The sequence below is a fragment of the Natator depressus genome, chromosome 16 (genome assembly GCF_965152275.1).
Source record: "Natator depressus isolate rNatDep1 chromosome 16, rNatDep2.hap1, whole genome shotgun sequence".
Lineage (NCBI taxonomy): Eukaryota > Metazoa > Chordata > Testudines > Cheloniidae > Natator > Natator depressus.
Window position 1 is genome coordinate 291,525 of NC_134249.1, and position 27,951 is coordinate 319,475.

Here is a 27,951-nt window from a genome sequence, read left to right on the forward strand (position 1 = left end):
GTGACACAAGGGGGGGCCGGGCCCGTCCACCAGTGACACAAGGGGGGCCGGGCCCGTCTATCAGTGACACAAGGGGGGGCTGGGCCCGTCCACCAGTGACTGATTTCAGGGTCACTCGGGGCCGTCGCCCAGCGTCACAGACACTCCCCAGAGCACGGCAGGGAGAGGCCAGGGCGCGCCCAAGGTCAGGAGTGGAGCCGGGGCAGAACCCAGGAGTCCTGACTCCAGCCCCACCCCGCACACAGCTGAGTCCCACTTCTACCCACAGGGCTCAAGGGGACGTGGCAAGAGGCGGAGATGGCCCCATCCGGGCTGAAGGCGGTGGTGCGCGAGAGTGAGTGCGGAGCCGGGGGGTCTGAGCCCGGTCGGGGGCAGAGTCTGGTTGGGTGTGGGTCTGGGGGGGCAGGGACCAGTTGGGGGGCCCTGGGAGGGGCGCTCCTGGGGGTGTCGCACCCTCGGGGAGGATTAGGAGCCAGTCGGAGCAGAGAGCTCCCCCCCGCCTGCCTGTCACACACCAGGAGGGGGAGGAGGGTGTCTGCCCCACCCCCAAGGGCTGCCCCCTCCCATAGGAGCTGCACTTTGCGGGGGCGTCATCGTCCTCATCCTCGTCTCTTTCCATTGGGATGACTCCCGCCAGGGCCGGTGCAAGGATATTTTCCACCCTCGGCGAAACTTCCACCTTGCGCCCCGCCCCCCCCCGACAACCTCCGAAAACTAGTAAAGTTAGCATTGTAAACAGCCTGTCAGAACAGGCCACGGCTGCGCGCGAGGAGAAAAATGATGTCATAGCCACCCCCCCGGAGTGAAGCAGTACACTTCTGCCCGGCCCCAACACAGAGCTGGGGTAGGCTACAGCTGTAATGTAGGAGAGAACAAGTTAAAGCCTTACACTTGATGAGCATGGCCTCCGCTGCCTTGTGCAGGCTGGACTCTGAGGTGTTAGTTGCTATGTGTTAGTCATTGTCTTCTGGCAACACCCTGACCCGCTGTGAGGGCTGTGTCACTTCAGAAGCACAACCCACTGCTGAATCTCCAGCCCCGGCTGCAGTGGACGGGGCCTGGGGCTAAATCCAGACCACAGACCTGGGGTTTAAAAGACCCTTGGAAAGTGGATTAAGTTCTGATGTTCCATGGTTTCCCCCAGAACTGGGAGAGAGGAAAAGTGGCCCACAGCTCAGGATGGCCGGTGGTGCTAACAACCCGTAGCTCTTCTCTTAGCTTTTCCTCACTAAATTGCACAATGAGGAGGGCCTGACACGTGACTTTTGAATACTTGGGGTGGGCCATACTGCCCTGGTTCAAGAGGGGTCTCTGAACAGGAATAGCAGGGTGCTGCGGGTCAGGAGTGAAGGGCATCTGCAGAGCTGTGAGGGGGGGGACCCAGGACTGGAATAGCTGCGGGTCAGGATTGAGGGGCACTGGCAGAGCTGGGAATGGGGGCGGGGGAGCAAAGGGCTGGGATAGCAGGGGGCTGCGGTCAGGAGTGAGGGGCATCTGCAGAGCCGTGAGGCAGGGATCCCAGGACTGGAATAGCTGCAGGTCAGGAGTGAGGCAGAGCCGGTGGGGGACAGACCAGGGCTGGCATAGCAGGGGGCTGTGGACAGGAGTGAGGGGACTGGCGGAGCTGGGAGTGGGTGGGAGCCCAGGGCTGGGATAGCAAGGGCTCCAGTCAGTAGTGAGGGGCACTGGCACAGCTGGTGGGGGCAGTCCAGGGGTGGCGTGGGAGGGGGGTGTAGCTGCAGTTCAGGGTCAAAATGCCTGGGTGGAGATGCGTGGAGAAAGCAGGTTCGTGTCTGCCTTCGCCATGTCTGGATCCAGTCTGTGCTGCCAGCCCCTTACCATGCACTCGAGCCCCACGTGCCCCAGTGAACGGGGCGTCCGCATGCCGCAGGTGTAAAGGAACTGCAGGAAAGCAGCAGGGAGGCCAGTGCGTCCTGGTGCAGAATAGCCCCTGGAGCCTCATTAGGACTGAGCAGCCAAGTCCTGATGGGCTAGAGGTGGGGTAGGGAGAGGCATTGCTTGAGTTATGGAGGAAACATAGTGTGTTGGGCAGTGCACTCACGCACGCCCGCTATCGGGAGTGAGGGTGAGAGTGAGAGCACAGGTCAGGGTCTCGGGGCTATTGCCCTCCGGGGCCAGCCAGAATCAGGTGCTTCGTAGGGTAAAACAAACAGATGTATTATGGTAGCACCCAGGAGCCCCAGTTATGGACCAAGGCCCCATTTTGCAAGGTGTTGTACATTATTCATTAGGTGTATAATGGTAGCACCCAGGAGCGCCAGTCAGGGTACCATTGTGCTGGGCACAACAAAAAGATGGTGCTTGGCCCGAAGAGCTGACTATCTAATTGCTTTGCTTGGCCGTGGAAGGTGCCCAGGAGACAGGCCGGCAGTTCCCTGAGAGGGGCATGCCTTGGAGGGGTTCTATGTGCAGGACTCAGGATTTGAAGTCTTTGTTGTGTTGCTGTCCCCCACATGCAGTAGAGGGTCCCTGGATCCCCTCCAGTCGAGAGGTGCTGGGCAGGATCTGTTCTCCTCCTGCACGGGGCCAGATCCTTAGTTCAGCTGCGCTCGTATCCAGCCTGACAGAAAGGAAGGGGGATCAGACCCATGGCCCATCTAGTCTGTCACCCCACCACGATCGCTGACTGGGGGCTCTGCTAGGAGCACAATGCTCTCTGGCCTGAAAGCAGACTCTGAGCCACTTCCCCGAGGGGTCCTTCCACCAGCCAGTGGGTCCTGGCTCAGGGCACAGTCGTCCCGTCTGAGCCCCACCGCTAATCCCTGTCTCTTTCCCTTGCAGAGATCCTCAGCGTTGTCCTTCACAGCGTGAAGAAGGAAAGAGAATGGAAGGTAAGCAGGCCAGGTCCCCTGGGGATGTGCTGTATCCATATATCGTGCTCATCCCCCTCCAGCCTCTTGGGATTCATTAGGAACCTGAGGTTTTCCAGGCTGGATCAGATCCCTGCTGTCTAGCTCATCATCTGTCCCCAGCTAGGCTTGGGTATGTCTGCCTTCCCACTGCGCTGGATCAGAGCCAGCTTGTCCAGCTAGCCCCATATCTCCCCCCCCACACACACACCGGATCAGACCACTGGGCCCAGTCAGCCAGCCTGGGTGGGAGGAGGAGCAGGAGAGCGCCAAGCATGGGGGCAGTATGCACCATTGGGCAGGCAGGTTATTGAGCCCCCGGCATGGACTGGGCTGGGGGGTGTGGCGCAGTGGGCTAGGCTGGTGCAGCAGAGCTTGCTCAGTGGCCAGATTTGGTGCAGCGGGATGCTGGACTGCACACAGCAATGAGTTCATTCAGCACGGCAGGAAGGTGGTGGAGATGTTGGGCTGATGGCCTACAGGGCTTTCCTAGGGGAACACGGAACTAAATGGAAAGCATAATTTGTGCACAGTGCATCCATTCCCCACATTTCAAGATTTTGGGACTTTGGATATGAGCAGCTAAGGTTCTTATGAAGCACTTTTCAGTTTCTCCTCTGTACACTGCATTCATTTTATTTATTTATTTTTTGTTTTTGCAGTTATATAAAAAAGTTTGAAATTGCTTATGGGGTTTTTTTAATAAAGCTATTTGCTAGCCCTAGACTTCGAGGCAAATTGTTAAACTGATTAATGGAAGTTGTATTCAGACTTCAGCTACTGTCTGAAGCTCTAGTTTTGTTAAAGTTCTGACATTCCATTAAATGTGTAATGTGCAAAAAAAAACCACGGAGACTCCCCTCATTCCATTTCTCTGTGCCCTGATCCTGGTTCTGTCCGAGGGCTGGGGAGCGGGTATCTGGTGGATCAGAGCAGGGGACTGGGAGCTAGGACTCCTGGGTTCTGTCCCTGCCTCTTGCACTCACCCTGTCACCTGGGCGAAGAGGCTGATCTCCTCCAGTCTAGGAGGATGGAACCATTCTGAATGGCCAGGTGTCCCAGGTTTGTCTCCTACATCTCGTACCAGCCACTCTGCTCGGAGCTGCTCTCCCTGTAGCTCCTCACGCAGTCCTTAGCACGGTCAGCTCAGCCAAGTGCAGGCTTGGTACCGGCCCTGCTGCTCTGCTGTGGAAGGGCTGGACCGGGAGCCGTCAGCTCTGCTGTTAGCAGTCGCTCTGCTCCCTTGGCTGTGCCGTGGATGATGATGGAGGGCGGCTGGGCTAAGGGCAGTGACTAGTTCATCCGAAGTGGAGCGCTCATCTCTCGCTACCCCAGGTGCTGATCATGGACCACCCCAGCACACGCATCCTCTCATCGTGCTGCACGATGTCCGACATCATGGACGAAGGCATCACACGTGAGTGGCCTCTCCCTCCCGTCTGCTCCCCCCGCCAGGGCTCCCCTCCCCCTTGGATACACCTCACAGTCTTGGAGTTGACTTGTCTACATTCACGTTTGCATCTAGTTTCCCTCCTTTGCAGCCCCCTAGATGCCCTCCTTGCTGTTGGTACCTTCCCAGCCAGATCTAGTTCCCTTAGCCCAGCGCTTTCAGCCCCTGGAGCCTCTTCACCGCTTTTCTCAGACTCCCGTTAACTCCTTGCTGCTCCTCCCCCATGCTGTGGGCAGGGTCCTGGCTGGGGAGGAGGAATGCTGGCTCCCTGCTCCAGGGGGGAGGAACCCTGGGGTTGAGGGGCACAGAGCTGAGCCAGCACTCTAGCGGGGTGTCCCCAGCACAGTACAGAGGGACGTTCCCTCGCTGCTCCGTACTGTGGCAGCATCGCAGATCCACAGTCCCACATCACAGCGGCTACTGCATTGTAGCCTGTGGAACGCCCCGGCCTGCTGCCAGCGAACATCGCAGTGCCCCTTGGCTTCCCCTCCCCACATCCCGGTGGAGAGAGGCTGGGGCGGGTGGCTAGGACACGCTGACCCGCGCCCAGTGTCTGCTCTCTCCTAGTTGTGGAAGATATTAACAAGTGCCGGGAGCCAATCCCCAGCCTGGAGGCCATCTACCTGCTCAGCCCAGTGGAGGAGGTAGGGAGCTCGGGCTGGGGCAGCTGGATGGGGAGCAGGGGAGACCCTGGGGCAGCTCCTAGTGCTGCCTGGAGGTGGTGCTGTCGGGGGGGATGCGCAGCACAACATCAGGATGGGAATGGGGCCAGTAGGGGCTCCCCAAGAGGCTGCTTCCCCGGAGCTGGGCTTCGTGTTCTTTGCCATGTGAGGCACAGACTGTCCCCCAGACCTCTCCGCAGTGCAGTCCTGTGGGGGCTGGACGGGCAGGTGCAGCAGGCGGAGAGAGGCGACCTCAGCTGAGACTCAAAGCGAAGGAGAGTCGCTGAGGCAGAGGCTCAGGGAGCAGGGGCTGTAGGGGAGGAGGCTCCTGAATCTGCAGCAGGGAAGCGAGTGGAGGGAGACCAGGGGCAGGGGGCGCTGGCAGAGCAGGGTGAAACCCAGAACCCGCAGGGGCTGCCCGCGGAGGGAGCGCTGTAGGAGAGGACTGCGAGCTGGGGCCTGGGACTTGGGACAGGGCAGCCAGGTTCTCACCTGTCACAATGGCCAGTCGAGGAGTCCGAACAGCTTCCGAACACCCTGCCAGGCTAGCTGGCGTGGCGAAGCTGCAATGCCCAGCCTGGCGCCCGGGGAGGGAACGGGCCCTGATGGCTGCTGCCTGGGATTGCTGCTCGGCCGGCTGTTTCCTGGGCACTGCTCAGAGCCCACTTAGTTCAGCAGCAAGGCCAATGCCAGGCCCCATCTGTGGCCGGGCACGGACACTTGTGTGCCAGCAAGAGACGTGGCTGGGCCCTGAGGATGTCCCGGGTACATGAGCACATGCCCTGCTCCAGACGGAGAGGGAGCCCAGAGCCAGGGGGGTGAAAACCAGCCCACCTCCCGATGGCATCATGCTAGGCCCTGAGTCCCCAGGGGCTGGGCATGGGCTGGGCCCTTCGGGCAGCAGGGAGGGGCATCGGCCAGTGCTGACAACCCTCCTCTTCCCCCTTTGCAGTCGGTGCAGGCTCTGATCAATGACTTCCAGGGCACCCCCACCTTCAACTACAAGGCAGCTCACGTCTTCTTCCTCAACCGTGAGTATCGGGGGTCGGGGGATCCCCTAGCTGGGAGCCTGGCCAGCGGCACACTGGAGCTTGGGGGTGGGGGGTCTCTCTCTGCCGGCAGGCCAGTGCGCAGCACCCTGATTACGCTCTGCCCTCCTGCAGGGGGATGCAGCCCCAGCAGGCCAGACCGAACGACCCCACCTATCCCTTCCCCCTCTTCTCCCCACGGGCCTGCCTCCAGCCAGCAAGGCTCACAGACACCTGCAGGGTGTGCCCAGAAAGGTGGCCTCTGGCTACCATTCCCAGCATGCATTGCTCCATCAGTCCCAACTGGGGTGGGGAGATGGGACACCACCAGAATACCCAGTGTGTCAGGGTCAGATCTGCTTCTGCTTCCATTACAGTGGCAGGGGGAGCCCAAGTCCCCGTTCCTCTTTGTGCATCATCCTGAGTTGTACACTCCAGTCACTCAGCCCTATGGGGGGGCTGAGGGCAGGGTGTGAGGCAGGGGCTGTGTAGGAGAGATTGTGGCCCCCCCCTTGCTGCTGACGCTGCAGAAAGCGAGAACCCGGCATGACTCTGGTTCGGGGGGGCTGGACATCGTTGTCTCCTGTGTGGCCCTGCTGGCTTGCCCAGGTTCCCCACAGGTGTGCAGCACTACTGCCCCTGCTGTGCCAATCCTGGCCCCGTCCGTGGGGGCTGGCGCTGTGCTGGGGGTCCTGAGCCCTGTGCCTGTCACTCCCACCCACTGCCTTTGCTTTGCAGCCTGTCCTGAGCCTCTGTTCAACGAGCTGAGGAAGTCCCGGATCACCAAGGCCATCAAAACCCTCAAGGAGATCAACATGGCCTTCCTGCCCTACGAGAGCCAGGTGAGGGGTGGCCGGGCTTTGGAGGAGCAGGGCCGTGGGGTGGACGGTGACGTACAACACTCCACCCTTAGTGTTTCATGTGGCTCGGCGGGGGGAACCTTTCCCTTCTAGGGCCCTGGGTTTGACGCCAGCACAGGGCAGCAGGGACTAGCAGGCTGCTCACACCCTGTGAGACGTGGAATCGCTGGTTTGCACCTGGTGGGGATGGTAGATGTATGGGGGAGGAGGGCCCTGCCTCCCTGGCTTTACCAGCTCTTACTCATGGCTTATACCAGGCCTTCAAGACAGCCCAACACTCCACACACCTGCCCTTTGCCCAACTGCCCCATCCCCTCCTTGTGTCATCAGTGGATTTCCCCCCTCACGCCCCTGAGGCGCAGGGCTGTGTTGTCAGCCCCATTGCATTGATGGGGAAACTGAGGCACCGAGAGACATAAGCCTGGTCTACACACAAAAGCTTTGTTGGTATGGGTTTGTTACAGGGACATGAGAGGAAAAAATGCCCCCTGTAACTGATGCAGCTGTGCTGGCAGAGCCCCTGGGTAGATGCCGTTATGCTGGCAAGGCAGTCTTTTCGCCACTGTAGCTGATTTCATCTGGGGCACCGGTGCCAGCTGTGCCAAGAGAAGCTTTGGCTGGTGTAAGCTGAGTGTCCATCAGGAGGCTTTGCTGGCTCACCCGTCCCGTTGTGCCAGCAAACCCTTCGTGGGCCGATACTGTTTTATTGGTGTCCCAGCACGTTTGCCCCAGTGGCTCGTTCTTTTCGGCCAGTGAAATAAGCGACAGCGGCAGATGCGCCTTGATGCCGGGTTTGCCCGTGGCTATGCTGGGGCTTTCGCCAGACTAGAAGCGTGGCCAAGCCCCTTCCCGCAACACTGACTTCTCCAGGGCAGAGACACACCCCTGAGGCCACCCGGGAGTCTGCAGCCACGTAAGGACCTGACCCTGGGGCATCTTCATCCCAGGCTGGTGCATGAATCTCTGGGCCACTATCCCTCTCCCACAACAGGAGTGGCACCGGCAAAGGGATCTCTCCCTCACTAGGGGCTTGCTACGGCTCCGCCAGGCTGGCCTGGTCCAACAGCGCATCGTAGGGGCGCGGTATGGGGCACAGCTGGCCTGGCTGTCAGCAGTTGGCACCAGGGTCTGATCTCTGCTCTCCCCCGTCCCCCAGGTGTACTCCCTGGACAGGCCACAGACCCTCCACAACTGGTTCAGCCCATACTGCTTTTTCGAAAAGAACAAGCAGATGGAGATGCTGGCAGAGCAGATTGCCACATTGTGTGAAACCCTGGAGGAGTATCCAGCCATCCGCTACAGGAAGTGAGTGTGCCCAGAGGGAGAAGGGTACCCGGCCATCCTCTACAGGAAGTGAGTGTGCCCGAGGGGAGGGGTACCCAGCCATCTGCTTCAGGAAGTGAGTGTGCCTGGGGGAAGGGGTACCCAGCTATCCCCTATAGGAAGTGACTGTGCCATGGGGAGGTACCCGGCCATCCTCTACACTAAGTGAGTGTGCCCAGAGGGCGAGGGTACCTGGTCATCTCCTACAGGAAGTGCGTGTGCCCCAGGGGAGGAGCTGTTTCTGACCCACAGGGTTTGTCTTTGCTGCAGGGACCATGAAGATAATTTCCACTTGGCGCACGCTGTGCTGGCCAAACTCAAGGAGTTCAAGGCATACGAGCCCAGCATGGGACAGGTGAGCAAGCTGTGCCGGCCACGCCCTCGCCATGGGACAGAGCCGCGGTGGAGGGGGAGCACATGAGAAGTAAAAGGAGGAGTGATTTAGAACCTGCTCGGAGATCCTGGCCGGGGGAGGGGTGGGGGTCTAGACCCCCTTGGAGATCCTGAGGGGTTGGCAGAACAATAGCATTTCCTCTGTGGCTGGACTAATGGCCCCAGCCCTTCTCTAACACAGGCTGTGGGCAGATCTCAAAGCGCTCTACAAAGGCCAGTGTCCTTATCCCCTCTGAACAGATGGGGAAACCGAGGCACCGACTGGGGAAGTGTGTGCCCAGCACAAGCTCTCTGTTTATAAACAGGGCAGTTCGGTCACCGCTTCGCACATAGAGCCTCTTCCACACCTGGACACTCCTGTCTGTGTGTGCTCCTACACCCATCACCATGGTATCGGAACCTCACTAATGAATTCAGCCTCCCAGGAGAGGCAGGGTGGGCTGTGTTACAGATGGGAAACTGAGGCATGCAGGGAGTCTGTCAGAGCAGGAATAGAACCCAGCTCTCCCCAGCCTTAGCCACAAGTCAGCCCTGGCCTGTGGGCTTCCCCCAGCTCCTGCCATCCCCGTCTCACCCCCAGCAGAGGGGAGCTGCAAACCCACCCTGCCCTGGATTCTTACACGGGAAACCCAGTGGCTCCTGTCCCCCTAGGAGAAGCAAAGTGATGTAAAATCCAAGGCCTGCCCAGATCTCTCCCTCCTGTTGCCTCTGCTCTTGCTTCCAGCCTTTGCTGCCTGCAGACTGTGCACCTGTGACCAACTGGGAATGTCTTTAATATCTTTTATGAATCCGATGTGTGCCTCAGTTTCCCCTATATATTTCATGGCTTCTCTGGTGGGGGGTGGGGAGGAAGGACTCTCAGGGAAGGTAAGAGTCATGGGGGGGGGTGTCCCCTCCCTGTCTTGGTGAAATGAAGAGAATCCAACCCAGATCAGCCTGGGGGCCAGAAAGACCGTGCCGGCTCCAATGGCTCCTGGCTGGATGCTCCCAGCAGGGAATTGGAGCAGGGCCCCCAGCTCGAGAACACAGGGTTAGGAAGGTTTGAGCTGGGGGATAAGTGGGGGAAGCTGGGAGCTCTCGCCTGAGAACTGACCAAGGTCAGGCCGAGGCTGGTCTACATGAGGAATTGGGTCGGTGCAACTGCGTCGCTCGGGGGCATGGGAAAGGCGGCGTCACTGAAGCGGAGCAGCTGCTGTAGTTTTGAGGGGAGCCTGGCACACACCTGGCTGCCCAAACCATCTACACAGGGAAGGCATTGACAGCATGCTTGTTAACCACCGGAGCTCCAGCCTACAGCCCCCGTCTGCCCTCCCCACCTGCGATTAGCAAAGATCAAAGTCCTGCTCCCTGCACACCCTGCTGCTGTTACTCCCGTGAGTCCCCCCAGGGATATTCCTGAGGCTCTTGCCAAACCTCCCTGTCACAGGTGAAAGCACTATCCCCATGTTACATGGGGGAAACTGAGGCATGGAGCAGCGTGCCAGGAGTAGGTGGCAGAGGCAGGAATAGGAGCCAGGAGTCCTGCCTGCCCAGCCCCCTTCAATAGAATCCAGACAGCACACCCACTGCAGGGCCGGGAGTGCTGACTCAAGCCCCTGCTCTCAATGCAATGCTGGCTCCATGCAGCACAATCCCGGCCGGCCAGTCCAATGTGCCCCTGCCTTGCCAGCTGGCGCAGAAAGAACCCCAGGGTCTCTTGTAGCATGGCCTCTAGCAGGCAGGTCTCCAAAGCCACCCAGCCCGCGGTCCCGGCACCCTGGGGCCTTGTCTGCACTAGTCCCTCTTGCCTTGATGTTTCCCAGCTGCCAGCCCTGAGGGGTAGCTGGGACAGGCAGTGCTGTGGCACCCACCAGTGCACTAACCACCCCTCTGGTCTGGGCAGGGTGGGGTGACCCGGTGGTTACGCCAGCCCCCATCTGCACTCGGGGATCCCTCCAGCGAGCCGAACTGGCAAAGGTGTGAGCAGAGTCCCGTGGGGGGTGGGGGCTGGGCATAGCAACCCATCCAGGCTGGGTAGGGCTGGAGAGGAATGAAGGCGCCAGCTCTGGGTTCATGTCCCTGCTCTGCCACAGACTCCCTGTGTGACCTTGAGTGAGTCACCCAGCCCCTCTGGGCCTCCATCCCCCTCTGCAATGGGGTGACAGCCCTGCCCAGCCCCACGTGCATGGGGGGCAGGATGCAGCAATGATAGTGCTACAGTGGTGGGGGCCAGATACTCCTCCAAGAGAGGCGCTCCCCCGTCAGCCTCAACCCATTTACTGTCTGTGCTACCCAGCGAAGAGCAGACGCAGCCCCTTGCCGAGGTGCTCCTGGGTGGGCTTGGGTTCCACTGGGGCTGCTGGAGCCGGTATCAGAGCCGTCTGCCATGAGAGTGCAGGGCTGGTCTCCTATCGCCACCTGCTGCGCAAAGAGGGCAGTGCATGCTGATCAGGCAGGGAGCGAGGGCTGGGCCAGCCTCCCCATGATGTTTGTCTGAGATGCTGACCATTTGAGTGGACTCTGTCCAACTGGATGCTGGGGGGCCACCCAGGCTGGGAGTGGGGAGCTAGAGCCTCATATGGGGTCCCAGCTCAGATGCAAGGTGGGGCATAGGGATAACGTCCCATCGTCCCCCTCTGGGACCTTGTATCAAAGAGTCTCTGGGCCTGGTGTTGGTTCATGATAGACTAGCCAGGCCCTTCTGGTGTAGTTCCCCCCCTCCCTATGCAGCATATGGGGCAGGGGGGCAGTCGGGGGGCTGCCTTGTAAGGGGCATGCTCCCGTTGGTGGAGAGGCACGAGCAGAGAACGTGCTTGGGGGAGGGGGGCATTGCTATTTGCACGAGGGGCAGGTAGCCCGTCCCTGCAGGGTGGGGAGCTCTCCCTGCCAGTCAGGGCGGGACTCCAGGGCACGTCCCAGCTAGCTTGGGGGGTGTCTCTTGGCTTCCCCTGGGGTTGGGGCTGGGCCACAGAGAGGGCGGGTGGTGAAGTTTCAGGCCACCAGGGCCCATTGGATTGTGCCATGTAAGCCAGGCCAGGAACCCTCCGCCAGAGCAGGGGCTGACGGGTGTCACGGAGTGTGGGGGAGTCCAGGCCCTGCACCCCTCTTCCTGGGATTCACTGAGACTCTCAGCCAGCCAGTAAAACAGAAGGTTTATTGGACAACAGGAACACAGTCCAAAACAGAGCTTGTGGGGACACCCAGGACCCCTCAGTCAAGTCCTTCTGGGGGAGCAGGGAGCTTAGACCCCAGCCCTGGGGTTCCCTGTGTTCCTCCACCCAGCTCCGAACTGAAACTAAACCCACCCAGCAGGTTCCCTGCTGCAGCCTCCGTCCACATTCCTGGGCAGAGGTGTTACCTCCCCCTCCCCCTCCTGGCTCAGGTGGCAGGCTCTCAGGTCTCCCGTCCCCAGGGCACATTCCCAGGTCAACACTCCCCCCTCCCTGCTGCGTCACATCGTCACATCTCTCCCCCCTTCGAGACTGAACTGAGCGGGGTCACTGTGACCAGTGACCTGGGGAAGTTCGGGGCCCCCTCTCCGGGACAGCGCATCCGCTATCAGGTTGGCACTTCCCTTCACATGGACCACGTCCATGTCGTAATCCTGCAGGAGCAGGCTCCACCTCAGGAGCTTGGCGTTGGCTCCTTTCATCTGGTGCAGCCAGGTCAGGGGAGAGTGGTCGGTGTACACGGTGAAGTGTCGCCCGAAGAGATAGGGCTCTAGTTTCTTGAGGGCCCACACCATGGCCAGGCACTCCTTCTCGATGGCCGCGTAGTGTCGCTCCCGGGGTAGCAACTTCTTGCTCAGGTACACGATGGGGTGTCTCTCCCCCTTTTCATCCTCCTGCATTAACACCGCCCCCAGTCCCGTGTCGGAGGCGTCGGTGAACACCACAAAGGGCTTGTCAAAGTCTGGGTTTGCTAGAACTGGGCCACTGACCAGAGCCTCCTTCAGCGCCCGGAAAGCCTCCTGGCACTGCTCGGTCCAGACCACCTTGTCTGGCTTCCCCTTCTTGCATAGCTCAGTGATGGGGGTGGCTATGGCGCTAAAGTGGGGCACAAATCTTCGGTAGTATCCTGCCATCCCCATAAAGGCTTGGACCTGCTTTTTGGTGTGGGGAGCGGGCCAGTCTCTGATCACCTCCACCTTGGCCGGTTCCGGCTTTAGGCGGCCGCTCCCCACCCGATGGCCCAGGTAAGATACTTCAGCCATCCCCACCTTGCACTTCTCCGCTTTGACAGTCAGCCCAGCCCCCTGGAGTCGGTCCAGCACTTGTCTAACCTGGGACACGTGGTCCTCCCAGGTCTGGCTAAAGACACAGATGTCGTCAATATACGCCACGGCAAAACTCTCCATCCCCCTCAGGAGCTGGTCCACCAGGCGCTGGAAGGTGGCCGGCGCTCCCTTGAGGCCGAAAGGCAGGGTCAGAAACTCATAGAGCCCCAGAGGGGTGATAAAGGCCGATTTCAGCCGGGCATCTGCATCCAGCGGCACTTGCCAGTAGCCCTTTGTAAGGTCCATGGTGGTAAGGTACCGAGCTCCTCCCAGCTTGTCTAGGAGCTCGTCCGGCCTGGGCATGGGGTAGGCATCCGATACAGTGATGGCATTGAGCTTCCGATAGTCCACACAGAACCGGACTGACCCATCCTTTTTGGGGACCAGCACCACCGGCGAGGCCCAAGGGCTGGCCGATGGCTGGATCACCCCCAAAGCCAGCATGTCCCGGACCTCTCTTTCCAGGTCCTGAGCAGTTTTCCCTGTGACTCGGAAGGGGGAGCATCTTATCGGCGGGTGCGACCCTGTCTGCACCCGGTGGACAGTCAGATTAGTGCGTCCAGGCTGGTTGGAAAACAGCTGTCGGTACGGATGCAGCACCCCCCTGACCTCAGCTTGCTGGGCAGGGGTGAGCTGATCCGAGAGGGGGATTGTTTCCAGGGGGGAACCAGCTCTGGTCCCAGGGAATAGATCTACTAAAGGGTCATCTCCCTGCTCCTCCCACTGACCACACACAGCTAACACCACATTCCCCCTGGCATAATATGGCTTCATCATATTCACATGGTACACCCGGCGGTGGTGGGCCCGGTTCGACAGCTCCACCACATAGTTTACCTCATTGAGCTGCTTGACGACCTTGAACGGGCCCTCCCAGGCGGCCTGTAGTTTGTTCTTTCTCACGGGGATGAGAACCATCACCTGATCCCCGGTGGCGTAGGCACGGGCCCGCGCCGTGCGGTCATACCAGACCTTCTGCTTCCTCTGGGCTCTGGCCAGATTCTCCCTGGCCAGGCCCATGAGTTCAGCCAGTCTCTCTCGGAAGGTCAGGACATACTCCACCACTGACTCTCCATCGGGAGTGGCCTTCCCCTCCCACTCGTCTCTCATCAGGTCCAGGGGGCCCCTCACCCTCCTTCCATATAACAGTTCGAAAGGCGAAAATCCGGTAGACTCCTGGGGCACCTCCCTGTACGCGAACAGCAGGTGAGGTAAGTACTTGTCCCAATCCTGCGGGTGCTGGTTCATAAAGGTTTTCAGCATCATCTTTAGCGTCCCGTTAAACCTCTCCACCAGCCCATTGGACTGGGGGTGATACGCTGAGGCCCAGTCGTGCTGGACCCCACATTTCTCCCACAAGCACCGGAGCAGGGCCGACATGAAGTTGGAGCCTTGGTCTGTCAAGACTTCCCTGGGGAACCCCACTCGGCTGAAAATGGTCAGGAGCGCATCTGCCACGGTGTCTGCTTCAATGGAGGCTAAGGGCACTGCCTCGGGGTAGCGGGTGGCGAAATCTACCACCACCAGAATGTATTTCTTCCCCAACCGGGTCGTCTTGCTGAGAGGCCCCACGATGTCCATGGCCACCTTCTGGAAAGGCTCCTCTATGATGGGCAAAGGTCTCAACGCCGCTTTCCCCTTGTCCCGGGCCTTCCCCACCCTTTGACAGGGGTCACAGGATCGGCAATACTGCCGGACGGTGGTAAAGACCCCGGGCCAGTAAAAGTTCTGTAGCAACCTCTGCCGGGTGCGCCGGATTCCCTGGTGCCCTGCGAGGGGGATGTCATGGGCCAGGGACAGGAGCTTGCGGCGGTACTTCTGGGGGACCACCAGCTGCCTCCTGATCCCACAGGACTCCCCTTCCCCTGGGGGAGCCCATTCTCGGTACAGGAACCCCTTCTCCCACAGGAACCTCTCCTGGCAGCCTCTCCTCATGGTCCGTCCCTCACTGAGGTCGGCCAGGTCCCTGAGCTTCTGCAAGGAGGGATCTTTCCTCAACTCGGCCTGGAACTCAGCGGCTGGGGAAGGGATGGGGCCCGGTTCCCCCTCCGTGGCCAGGTCTGAGGCCGCAGCCTCTCTGAGCCGTGCCCCTCGGCGCTCCCTCCCCACCCGAGTAGGGTCTCGCGCCTCCAGTGTGGTACCCTCCCCAGGGTCAGGTCGCAGTGCCCCTCGCCGGCTCTGGCTACGGGTCACAACCAGGGCGGTCTGGGGGTCGCTTGGCCAGTCCTCTAGGTCTCCCCCCATCAAAACTTCAGTGGGCAAATGGTGGTGTACCCCCACATCCTTGGGGCCCTCCTTGGTCCCCCATTTCAGGTGTACCCTTGCCACGGGCACCTTAAATGGGGTCCCGCCCACCCCCGTCAGGGTCAGGTAGGTGTTGGGCACCACCCGATCTGGGGCCACCACCTCGGGCCGGGCCAGCGTCACCTCCGCGCCCGTATCCCAGTATCCATTGACCTTCCTCCCATCCACCTCCAGGGGAACAAGGCACTCTCTCCGGAGGGACAGCCCCGCACCCACCCTGTAAACCGAGCACCCTGAGTCCAGAGCCTCCAGCCCTCTGGCGGGGCTGGCTGGGGGTACTCTTCCCTCCTGAGCAGGTGGCAAACTGGTAGCCCCCCTTTCCTGGGTCGCCTGCCCCTCGTCCAGCTGAGTCCCTACCCAGTTAACCCTGGGTAGGTTGGGTCTGCTCAGTTTGTCCCTGAGCCCGGGGCACTGGGCCCGTACGTGGCCTCTCTGGCCACAGTGATAGCAGCTCAGATCACGTTGGTCCCCTCGAACGGGTCGGAGGGGCCCGACACCAGGCGTTCCCCTTTGGAGGGGGTTCTCCCTATTTCCCCGCTGGGAGGCCCCATGGTGACTCTCTCTCTGCATCGGGGGGGGCCTGTTCTTTTGGGACTCCTCCCGGCTACCCCCTGACCGACTGTTCACAAACTCGTCGGCCAGCTGCCCTGCATGCTGGGGGTTCGCGAGCTTTTTGTCCACCAGCCACAGCCTCAGGTCGGAAGGGCACTGTTCATACAGGTGCTCCAGTACAAACAGGTCAAGCAGGTCCTCTTTAGTTTGGGCCCCCGCTGTCCACTTGCGGGCATATCCCTGCATCCTGTTGACCAGTTGTAGGTAGGTGACCTCAGGCGTTTTACGCTGACTCCGGAACCTTCTCCGGTACATCTCGGGGGTCAGCCCAAACTCACGGAGCAGGGCCTGTTTGAACAGTTCATAGTCCCCTGCCTCTGCCCCTGTCATCCGGCTGTAGACCTCCACGGCTTTGGGGTCCAGTAAGGGGGTGAGGAACTGGAGCCTGTCTGCAGGGTCAACCCTGTGCAGCTCGCAGGCATTCTCAAAGGCCGTCAGGAAGCTATCTATGTCCTCCCCCTCCTTCTGCTGGGCCAGGAAGCACTTATCAAAGCTCCTTGCAGTCTTGGGTCCCCCGGCACTCACCGCAGCCGGGGCCCCACTGCTCCTCAGCCTGGCCAGCTCCAGTTCATGCTGTCTTTGTTTCTCCTTCTCCTGCTGCTCATGTTGACGTTGTTTCTCCTTCTCCTCCTGCTCATGTTGACGTTGTTTCTCCTTCTCCTCCTGCTCATGTTGACGTTGTTTCTCCTCATGTTGACGTTGTTTTTCATGATCCTCCAGCTCCCTCATTTTCCTCTCCCTCTCCCATTCCAGCCGCATCCGCTCCAGGGATGGGGAGCTCCGCTGGGAGGATCCCCTGCTGGCTGCTGGGGTCAGGGGGCCCTCGGTATTCGCTGGGCTTCCCACAACCCCATCCCCAGGCATAGGTAGGAAGGGTCTCGGGGTGTCCTGGGCAGCAGTCTGACCCCTCCCAGCCTGGTCAGGCCCCAGGGCCCACGCTGCGTCCGCCGGGCGGCTTCCCTCAGGGACAGGGATCGGGTCATCCAAGCGATCCCTCTCCTCCAACTGGGCAATCAGCTGTTCCTTGGTGGACCTCCCGATGCGCAGCCCCCTCTGCCTGCACAGCTCCACCAGGTCGCTCTTCAGGCGTTTAGCGTACATCTCCCGGCTGGCCACTCGCAGGCCGGGCAGCTGTCCACGGTTTCCAGGAAAAGCCCCTAGTGTGCCAGTCCTTCTTGAGGTCACCACCTCTTTGCCAGGGTCGAGCTGCAGACTCCTCCGCCCCTGGGACCGCTCGCTGCAATCCCCCGGGGGACCCTGTTACTGCAAAAGTCCTTCTCTCTGGTCACACACTCCCAGGGGTTAACCACCCCCTGAAACCGTCTCTCTCTGAATCTTCAGCACGCCTGGTCCCCGTCAATCCCCCTTCGTTTTACTGTTCCCCAGTCACTTACTGCAGGAAGCGCCGTTCACGGGGTGCAGTAGATCCCACCGCTGCCACCAGTTCTCACGGAGTGTGGGGGAGTCCAGGCCCTGCACCCCTCTTCCTGGGATTCACTGAGACTCTCAGCCAGCCAGTAAAACAGAAGGTTTATTGGACAACAGGAACACAGTCCAAAACAGAGCTTGTGGGGACACCCAGGACCCCTCAGTCAAGTCCTTCTGGGGGAGCAGGGAGCTTAGACCCCAGCCCTGGGGTTCCCTGTGTTCCTCCACCCAGCTCCGAACTGAAACTAAACCCACCCAGCAGGTTCCCTGCTGCAGCCTCCGTCCACATTCCTGGGCAGAGGTGTTACCTCCCCCTCCCCCTCCTGGCTCAGGTGGCAGGCTCTCAGGTCTCCCGTCCCCAGGGCACATTCCCAGGTCAACACTCCCCCCTCCCTGCTGCGTCACATCGTCACAACGGGTTTCTCTCTCCTTTGCCCCAGGGCCCTGACAAAGCCCGTTCTCAGCTGCTGATCGTGGACCGGAGCTTCGACCTGGTGTCCCCACTGCTGCACGAGCTCACCTACCAGGCCATGGCCTACGACCTGCTCAGCATCGAGAAAGACACCTACAAGTAGGGCCTGGCTGCCAGCAAGGGGCGCCCCGCACCCCTCCTCAGGCGGGCTGGGGGGGATGTGACCCAGCACCTGCACTGCTCCGCAGCCCCCACACCGGGGGGAGGGGTGCCACAGCCTGACCCTGTCTCCCCCCTGCAGGTACGAGACGACGGGCATCAGCGACTCGCGGGAGAAAGAGGCGCTGCTGGGTGAAGACGACGAACTCTGGGTGCAGCTACGCCACATGCACATCGCTGACGTCTCCAAGTGAGCGCGCTCAGCCCTGCCCCCTGACGCACCCCTCCATGCCCCGCCCATCCACCGGACATGCCCCTCCGTGCCCCACCCAGGGCCGGGACCCATCCACCCCCGGACACACCACTCCGTGCCCCACCCAATGCCAGGACACCCCCAGACACACCCCTCCGTGCCCTGCCTAGTGCCGGGACTCGCTACCCCCTACTTTGGCACAGCCTTCCCCTCCCCGCCCACTGCCAGGACCTCCCCCCTCGGACACACCTCTCCCACCCAGTGCCAGGACAGCCCACCCCGTTGACACACCCCTCCCCCTCTTTTCCAGTGCCAGGACTTCCCCCATCCTCCCCTTCAGATACACCCCTCCCCACCCTGGGGCCCCCTCAGACACACCCCTCCCCTTTCCTTCCCACCCAGTGCTGGAACCCTACTCCCCCTTGGATACACTCCTCTCCCACCCAGTGCAGGGACACCCCCCCGCAACACACCCCTCTCTTGCTCAGTGCCAGGACTCCCCCTCCCCCTCCCACCCAGTGCTGGGGCTTGTCCCTCAGACATGCTCCCCTCTGAGTGCTGAGACCCCCTGGACCCAGCCCCTCTCCTCAAATGACCTCTGAGCGCTCCCTTCCAGAGCCACTGTCCACATCTCCTCTTGGGGATCCCCCTGGACACTGTCTTTCCCCGAGCCCAGGGTCTCCCCATGCACCTCACAGCTCCCTTGAGTGAGTCCCTCACCGACCTCCTGCTGGGCCTGCCACTGCCCCCAGCCCCACCCAGCAGGGCACCAGGAGCCCCCTGAGGTGCACTGAACTCTGCCTTGGGGTAACTTAGGAAGAGGGGGTCCCCCCGGCCTGTCTGAGGCTCTCGAGGCAGAGAACCCTGGTGCCTGTGGAGTGGGGGCTCCATCCCCTGTAGCATAGGACATGGCACCCCCTACCTCCAAGACAGTGCCTGGCTCCGTCCTGACCCCTCTCCCTGCTGCAGGAAGGTGACGGAGCTGCTGCACACCTTCTATGAGAGCAAGAGGCTGACCACAGACAAGGTGCGGCGGGGGTTGGGGGGAGCGATTGGGAGTCCGGGATGGGGGGACCCATCCCACTGCCACTGATGGGGAGGAGAAGCTATCCTGCTGCCCCAGGAGGGGTTGGCGGGGGCTGTCGCATTGCTCCCAGGATTTGCCTATAAAGGGCTAAGAGGTGTATATGGAGTCCCCTGCCCCCCAGCCAGAGCTCTGGAGCTCCCCACAGTGGGGGAGGGCAGAGGCCCATGGGGTGGGGTCAGACAGCAGGATTGGGACTGCGCAGGGAAAGCTGCAGGGAGCCAACGCTGGCATCTCCCCGGCCCGCTGCCACTGTACACCCTGAGGGGCGCTCGGGGTGTGGGGCTCCTGTCTCATTCCAGCTGGCCTGGGAGGGGCAGCTCTAACCTAAGCCGCAGCCACGCGTGGCCTGAGTGACCCGCCCTGGCACGCGTGGCTGGGCTGCTGCGGCTGTCCCCAGGCGAGGCCTCTGCCCTGCAGGGGGCTCCGTGCGCTGGGAGGGGCTGGGATCTCACCACCGCCTCCCTCCAGGCCAACATCGAGGACCTGTCCCAGATCCTGAAGAAGATGCCCCAGTACCACAAAGAGCTGAACAAGGTAATGGGGCTGGGGCTGTTAGTGGGCGGGGGGCAGGGCATTCAGTGGGGCTGATGGGAGGGGCAGGGTGCTCTGTGGGGCTAGTGAGGGACAGTAGGGACTCTCCTGGGGGGCAGGGCACTCTGGGGCACTCCGCTTTACTACCTGATGAGAGCTGCTGACCTGTCCGGTCGGGCAGAACCATTTTCCCCCCAGGTGCTGTGTGGCACCATGGGCAGCAGCCTGCCTGTCAGTGCCCAGAGCTGCCACGTTTGCCCCAGCAAGGGCAGCCCTTGGGTAACGCCCGTGCCCTGCTGCTGCAGCTCTCGGGAGAGGGCCTTGGGGGGCTTGCAAACCAGCCCTTTGGAGCCACTCCTGGTGCCACTGGGCCATATGCCAACAGAAATCTCCTGGCCACTGGCACAGGTACCCCGACACCTGCTGGTCTCCAAGCCCCCAACCTCATGGTGACTAACAGAGAAGCCGTGGGCTGTTTTGGAAGCTGCTCCCTCGTCCTGATCCTCCCCTCCCGCTGCCCCGCTCCACCCCAGAGGTGGCTGCACATCAGTGCTGGGCAAAACTATCCCTATATACTCAGCTTCTACAGCCGATTGGGGCTGCCCCTCTGGCTGAGGGGCCCTCCTTGTGGGTTGGGGGGTTCAGGTGCTCTGGACCAGCCGGTGATGCAGTAAACTCCCCCCTGTGCCCCGGTCTCTCCCCGCAGTTCTCCACACACCTGAACCTGGCCGAGCGCTGCATGCGGCACTTCAAAGGGACAGTGGAGAAGCTGTGCAGCGTGGAGCAGGTGGGTCTGTGGGCAGAGCCTGGCTTGGGGGCAGAGTCTGGCTCATGGTCTCAGCCTGGAGAGAGGGGTCTCAGAGCCGCAGGTTCGCTGGAGCCAGGGCCAGCCCCCCCATGCAGCACCGGGGATGCAGAAGGGGGACATGGGGCTCGGGTTACTCCCTGGGGGCCCGTTGCTCACACCAGAGGGAGCTGACCCCAGGGAGGAGGGGGCCCTGGCACGGAGTAGGTGAGCTGTGGGTCATGGGGCCCTCACGTCTCCCATCCTGCTGCGGGGGTGGGAGGAAGCAGAGTGGCCTGACCTGGGCCTTGTGTGTGCGCCCCCTCCCCCCACAGGACCTGGCCATGGGAACGGACGTGGACGGGGAGAAGATCAAGGACCCCGTGAAGATCATTGTGCCCGTCCTGCTGGACCCCAGCGTGCAGGCCTACGACAAGATCCGCATCATCTTGATCTACATCTTCCTGAAGAATGGTAACGCCACAGGCCTGCAGGGGGAGCACTGGGGGGCCTGCTGCTGCAGGGGGCATTCCTGGAGGCAGGGCCCAGGCCTGTGGGGCTGGGGGGGAATAGCACTGCTCAGACTGGCACGCCCCCCAGCCATGTAGGGCGCCTCCTGGCCAGCCGCTTCCCAGGGCCTGTGTCCAGCCTGGCTCTACGGCCCTGCCTCCCCTCTGCCCACCTCTCAGTGCCTGCCAGTGCGCTGTGCCCACGCTCCGCACTGCCCCCTGGGGTCGGACCTGGCGGCCTTTGCTCCCCGCTGCTGCCTTCCGAGCAGTGTCCGCTCTCCACACTCCCCCCAGCCCATTCTCTGCAGGGAGGGGAAATGGAGACACACACCCGGAGCAGCCCCCCGGCCCGTTCTCTGCAGGGAGGGGGATGGAGATGCACACCCGAAGCAGCTGCCCAGCCCGTTCTCTGCAGGGAGGAGGGACATCCCTCTCTTCCTGCAGGGTATTCAGATACCATGTTCTGTCTCTGAGCCCCCTGCGACCAGTCCCCTGCCCACCCCTTGTGTCATCCCTGTACCAGCTCCCTGCTTCTTGCTGCATCCAGCCCCTTCCCCAAACTCACCAGGGCCTAGGGAACCTCCCTGACCCTGACACTTGGCACAGTCCCTCTTCCCCCTTCGGTTCCTGCCCCATGCTGGCTTGGTGGGGCAGCACCCTGCTCCGGGGCTCTTCCTGTAACCCTGCTCAGGCACTGCCCCTGGGCCCATTGCCCAGGCCAGGGTGCCCTCATGGGGCTCCTCTGGCTGCCTGGCTGCCCAGTTTCCTGGCCAGGGGGTGCTGTGGAGTTGCCAGGCCTCCCCGTCTGCACTAAGCAGCAGTAAATGGTTTGGGAGGGCGGGGCCGGGGGGGGGCACGTTGCCCTCCCTCCAGCTCAAGGCCTCACAGCCTTAAAGAACCAGGGCTTGGCTCTGACATTGCACCTGACTGGCCGCAGAAGGGGGAGCGCAGATCAGGGGGACGGGGGCTCCCATTGCACTGCCAGGGGGAGCTAGAGAGACCCCTGCCCCCAGCGCCTGAGAGAACCTGTTGAGGGAGGAGCAGCAGGAACCTAAATTCGATCACTAACTGTGGGGTCCAGTGGGTTAGAGCGGATGATGCTGGGAGCCAGGACTCCTGGATTCTGTCCTCAGCTCTGGGAGGGCAGTGGGGTCTAGTGGGGGCTGGGAGCCAGGACTCCTGGGTCTACCCCCAGCTCTGAGAGGGGTGGGAAGAGCAAGATCTCAGGATTTGATCAGGGAACTAGGACTCCTGGGGCCACGGACTGATGGGCCTGGGCTGTGGGTGCGTCCCAGGGGTGCTAGCGCTGACCTGTCTGTCCCCGTGCAGGTGTGGACAAGGGGAACCTCACCAAGCTGATCCAGCATGCCAACATCCAGCAGCAGAGAGACATCATCCACAACATGCAGTTCCTGGGCATCTCTCTCAGGCCTGGGGTAAGGGACTGGGGCCAGGGGCCAGCAGCTGTACCCATGCCAGGGGGCAGATCTGTGCTGCACAGGGGAGCCCAGGCCATCCTGGAGGTGCCCCCCTATGGCAGTGACCTACTCCCAGCACAGAGGTGGCCTCTGTCCCTGTACAGTGGGGTGACGCCCTCCCCATATGAGGGTGACCCCCGAGTTACTCCCCATCTGGGGTGACTTCTTCTGCCCCTCAGAGGATTCTGGGAGTCAGGACCTCAGATCGCCAGGGAGCTGGAGCTGGGGACCACTGCTTGGGGTGGCCATGCGGCGAATGGGGGGAAGCAGCTCTGTTCTCCCATCAGTCTCTCTCCCCTCCTCTCTCTCTCTCGCTCAGTGATCCGTTCTGTTCTTTTCTCTGCCTCTCCCCTGCCAGCCTGGCGGGCGCGACTCAGGTAGGCCGCGCGCTCCCTGTCTGCCCCCGTTCCCACCCCGCACCTCCTCCCTGCTGCCTCTCACCCCCTCTCCCTTCCTCCCCCAGAGCGGGCAGCTGCGACCGGAGAGGAAGGTGCGGCTGGAGTCCAGCTACCAGCTCTCCCGCTGGACCCCCATGCTCAAGGAGATCATGGAGGTACCGGGCCATCTGCTTCCTGGCTTTGGGGGTGGGGTCGCAACTGGCAGGCTGGGCCCAAGGGGGAGGGGTTGGTTTGGGGTCAACCATGTGTAGAGCCCTGCATATCTGCGCACCATTTCTGCGGATAGTGGATCGCCTGCAGATACAACCGTGCAGGGCTCTACTCCCCAGCAGCGCCTGGCCCGTGGCGTCCGGCTCAGGCAGCCTGGGGGATGCAGCGCGCTCGGGGCCGCTGGCCCGCAGCCAGTGGCTGGGCGACAGGTCGGAGTCGGGGCTGTCCGGCACCCACTCGCTCTGCCGCGCTGCTTCCTGTCCAGCAGCTCGAGCAGCACCAGTGTCCCCACCAGCTCCTGGGCAGCAGGATTTGGGATTGGAGTGGGTGGGGCCCCGGCGCCCCACCCCTCCACCCCTCTGTGATGCAACATGCTCTGCTGCGGCTGTGTACTGTCGCTCATGACCCCCCAGGAGCGGCACGTGATGAGACACCCCTTCCCCCAAGCCCCCACCACCTCCACACTGCCCCTTCTCCTCGAGACCCCGCCCCCTCCACGCTGCCCCTTCCCCCAGCCCCCAACCCCTCCACGCTGCCCCTTCCCTGCAAGACCCCTTCCCCACCCTCGCTAGCTACTGGTGAGGATGCGGATACAGGGAAAAGGCGGCTTGTGGATCGCGGGCTGATGCACATCCACACTTTTGTATCTGCTCAGGGCTCTAGCCAGGTGAGGGGCTCATCAGAGAGTCCTCTCCTGCTGCCATCCTTAGGGGTCCTCAATCCTAGACACGAGTGCAGGGGAGTTGTCTTACCCGGTGCCGAGATGCTGCCACCTCTGGGGTGGGCCATGGGCGGTTTATACAGCGGTCCCTCACCGGGGCTGAATTCTTCCTAAGGAGTGGCAGGCAGCTATTAACAGCCGCCCAGCAGCGCTGCCCGAGAGTCTAGGGCAGGAGGTGATCAGTGTGTGGGGCTGGAAATGTAGGGGATCCAGGCAGCACACTGTCATGACTGGCACTGGAATCTGAATGGCTGGCAGGGCCCTTGGTGCAACCTCCAGTGAGGAGCAGCTGTGTGACGCTCATCTAAAGGATGAACTCCTGCAGCACAGTACTGGTCACGCCCCCTGCAGACCCCCCTCCCGCCCGCTCCCTGCAGTACAGCGCCCCCTAGCGCCGCACTGGGGCAACACTGACTGCCAGGGGAGAATGCCCCCTGCTGAGCCCTCCGCCCGCTCCGTTCAGTACAGCGCCCCCTAGCGCCGCACTGGGGCAGCACTGACTGCCAGGGGAGAGCGCCCCCTGCTGAGCCCTACGCCTGCTCCCTGCAGTACAGCGCCCCCTAGCGCCGCACTGGGGCAGCACTGACTGCCAGGGGAGAGTGTCCCCTGCAGAGCCCCCTGCCCGCTCCCTGCAGTACAGCGCCCCCTAGCGCCGCACTGGGGCAGCACTGACTGCCAGGGGAGAGCGCCCCCTGCTGAGCCCTACGCCTGCTCCCTGCAGTACAGCGCCCCCTAGCGCCGCACTGGGGCAGCACTGACTGCCAGGGGAGAGTGTCCCCTGCAGAGCCCCCTGCCCGCTCCCTGCAGTACAGCGCCCCCTAGCGCCGCACTGGGGCAGCACTGACTGCCAGGGGAGAGTGCCCCCTGCTGAGCCCCCTGCCCGCTCCCTGCAGTACAGCGCTCCCTAGCGCCACACTGGGGCAGCACTGACTGCCAGGGGAGAGTGCCCCCTGCTGAGCCCCCTGCCCGCTCCCTGCAGTACAGCGCCCCCTAGCGCCGCACTGGGGCAGCACTGACTGCCAGGGGAGAGTGCCCCCTGCTGAGCCCCCTGCCCACTCCCTGCAGTACAGCGCCCCCTAGCGCCGCACTGGGGCAGCACTGACTGCCAGGGGAGAGTGTCCCCTGCTGAGCCCTCCACCTGCTCCCTGCAGTACAGCGCCCCCTAGCGCCGCACTGGGGCAGCACTGACTGCCAGGGGAGAGTGCCCCCTGCAGAGCCCTCCGCCCGCTCCCTGCAGTACAGCGCCCCCTAGCGCCGCACTGGGGCAGCACTGACTGCCAGGGGAGAGTGCCCCCTGCAGAGCCCCCCGCCTGCTCCCTGCAGTACAGCGCCCCCTAGCGCCGCACTGGGGCAACACTGACTGCCAGGGGAGAGTGCCCCCTGCTGAGCCCTCCGCCCGCTCCATTCAGTACAGCGCCCCCTAGCGCCGCTCAGGGGTCAACACTGACTGCCAGGGGAGAGTGCCCCCTGCAGAGCCCCCCGCCCGCTCCCTGCAGTACAGCGCCCCGTAGAGCCGCACTGGGGCAGCACTGACTGCCAGGGGAGAGTGCCCCCTGCTGAGCCCTCCGCCCGCTCCGTTCAGTACAGCGCCCCCTAGCGCCGCACTGGGGCAGCACTGACTGCCAGGGGAGAGTGCCCCCTGCTGAGCCCCCTGCCCGCTCCCTGCAGTACAGCGCCCCCTAGCGCCGCACTGGGGCAGCACTGACTGCCAGGGGAGAGTGCCCCCTGCTGAGCCCTCCGCCCCGCTCCCTGCAGTACAGCGCCCCCTAGCGCCGCACTGGGGCAGCACTGACTGCCAGGGGAGAGTGCCCCCTGCAGAGCCCCCTGCCCGCTCCCTGCAGTACAGCGCCCCGTAGAGCCGCACTGGGGCAGCACTGACTGCCAGGGGAGAGTGTCCCCTGCTGAGCCCCCCGCCCCTCTCCCTGCAGTACAGCGCCCCCTAGCGCCGCACTGGGGTAATAGAGCACCCTCTGCTGACTCACTAGCACCCCCCAGCACCCAGTAGCTTTTCCTTAGAGGTCTCCTGTCCAAGCACTGCCTGGGCCAAAACCTGCTTAGCTTGTGAGAGGTGACATGGTCACTCCATCCCCCGACTCTTGCTGGGGGCTGAGCCCCTCATCGCCCTGCCCTGTGGGGCACTCCTCAAGGGGGTGGGGGGCACACTTAGTTGCCTTCCACCTACTGGCTTGGGGCTCCTCCAGGCCAAGAATTAACCCCCTGACCGGAGCTCCTGTCCCTGGCAGATCACAGGTGGGAGGCTCCCAGGCCCCTGTTCCAGCGTTTTGATGGTTCCTCCTGTGGGATTTTGGGGCAGGCAGTTGCGGTAGCCTCAATCCCATGCCTAATCCAATCGGGGTGCCCCCTCTCTGCGCCAGCCACAGCTTGGCAGGCCTTTAGCAGCAGACTAATGCAGCAGACTAATGTAAAAGCCCCTATTATGTGGCATTAGGATGTATCATATCCTGGGCCCCCTGCGTGCCTGGGACACACCTCATGGAGCAAGAGGCAGGGCCTGGATCTGCCCGCAGCAGGAAAGGGGCACTGAGGGCAGCCCCCTGCCTCCCCCCGCCCACCTTCCAAGTGAGGGGCCCTGGATCTGGCTGCAGGAGGTCTCCGCCCTCCTCATAACGGTGGATGGGTGGGGAGTTCACAGCAGGGCACTGAGCAGCTGAGGGGATGTGGGGAGATGGGGGGGCATCACTGGAGGAATCAGCATGTTCTTTGCTGGCTCCCCATGCCCCACCCTGGAAAGGGGGCCCAGGCTGCTCCCCCCAGGGACTGTCAATCATTCAGTGCGGAGCCGTCCCAGCCCCTCCACCCCAATGGGGCCTGGCTTGGCCACCAGATCCGAGGTTCCTGCTGCTTGGCCCCTGCTGATCTGTCCTCCCTCCACCCCCCACCCCCCGCCAGGACATCATTGAGGACAAACTGGACAAGAATCTGTGGCCCTTTGTGTCGGACCCGGTCCCTACCACCAGCTCCCAGGCTGCTGTCAGGTAAGGCTGAGCCTGGCTGGGCTGTGGGTGGCAGAGCCCCGACACACACACGCCAGGATGTAGGAGCCTCTCTGCCTGGGAGTGTGTGGCCAGGACCCTGCCGTCTACGGGAGAGGGGATGTCCAAGAGCCTGGAGCCCTGGACCCCTCTTACCATGTACCCCGCGCCCCAGCAGTCCCTCCACACACCAGGGCCCAGAATGGAGGAAAGGGACTGGCCGAGCTTTAGACAGCACCCCCAGCCCAGCGCAGGTGCCACCCTCCCCTACTCCCTCTTGCCTGCTTTGGGACTCCTGTCCCACTCCCTTGGGCAGGGCCTGCCCCCCAGCCTTCTCCAGGCCCTGCCCTTCCATCTGGCATTCCCTCAGCGAGCCCCTGGTATCCACACTGCCCCTCTCTCCCCCCAGCGCCCGCTTTGGGCATCGGCACAAGAACAAGCCAGCGGCCGAGTACCGGATGGGCCCGCGCCTCATCATTTACGTGCTGGGTGGGGTGTCCATGTCTGAGATGCGCTGCGCCTACGAAGTGACCCCGGCCACCAAGGGCAAGTGGGAGGTGGTGATCGGTGAGTGGGGCGAGTCCTGGGGGGAAGGGCGGCTGGAATGCCCAGGTCAGGGAGAGTTGAGACCCCCTGGGAGGGGGAGACCCTAGAACTGCCTGCCCAGCACTCACAGGGCTCCCATGCTACCCTCTGTCCTCCCACACCCGGGGGCCTGGGAAGAGATGTGCTTGCCCCACATGGCCTGTATCTAGCCGCCTGATCTCCTGGCCTCTGGCTCCCCAGGCCTCCCATTGCCCAGGGACCATGTGTGGGGGCCCAGTCAGACACCCCCAGTAACTCCCATAGGGATATGGCTCACCCCCTGCACACACCCCTCGAAGACCCAAGGGTGAGGAACACTGTCAGCGCGTGGATTCTTGCCTGGCTGTGCAGGGTAGAGCGGCACGAGGGGTGCGGTGCCAGGCCACGGGGGGTAGGAGACAGTCCCTCCCCCCCTGCACTAGAGCAGGGTCCAGCTGCAAGGATGGGGGTGATGGTGATGCCAGCCACATACCTGCCCCACTGAGCCCACTGCTGCCAACCACCTCTCTCTCCCCCAGGTTCCAGTCACATCCTGACCCCCAAGCGCTTCCTGGATGACGTCCAAACCCTCAACCAGCTGGACCCCGAGGAGGCCTAGAAGCAGCCCCCTCCCCCCAGAGACTCTGCCCTCCCACAGCTTGCTGCC

At 62.5% G+C, this 27,951-nt stretch overlaps 1 protein-coding gene and 2 long non-coding RNA genes across 3 annotated transcripts in view; 2 read left to right on the forward strand and 1 right to left on the reverse strand.

The window, feature by feature from the left end:
* Positions 1–27,951, reverse strand: part of LOC141999978 (uncharacterized) — a 695,529-nt gene that overhangs the window by 228,405 nt on the left and 439,173 nt on the right. The gene's annotated exons all lie outside the window — the stretch shown is intronic.
* LOC141999981 (uncharacterized) overlaps positions 1–27,951 on the forward strand; it is a 343,849-nt gene that overhangs the window by 141,601 nt on the left and 174,297 nt on the right. The window lies entirely within an intron of this gene.
* On the forward strand, positions 298–27,903 carry LOC141999693 (syntaxin-binding protein 2-like). Its single transcript, XM_074973364.1, has 19 exons — positions 298–334; positions 2,803–2,852; positions 4,206–4,287; positions 4,888–4,964; positions 5,935–6,013; positions 6,749–6,852; positions 8,027–8,175; positions 8,464–8,548; positions 17,626–17,756; positions 17,899–18,006; positions 18,979–19,036; positions 19,565–19,630; positions 20,334–20,414; positions 20,747–20,885; positions 22,250–22,356; positions 22,862–22,951; positions 26,638–26,723; positions 27,130–27,287; positions 27,824–27,903. Exons 1-19 carry the CDS (start codon positions 298–300, stop codon positions 27,901–27,903), a joined length of 1,767 nt encoding a protein of 588 aa, XP_074829465.1.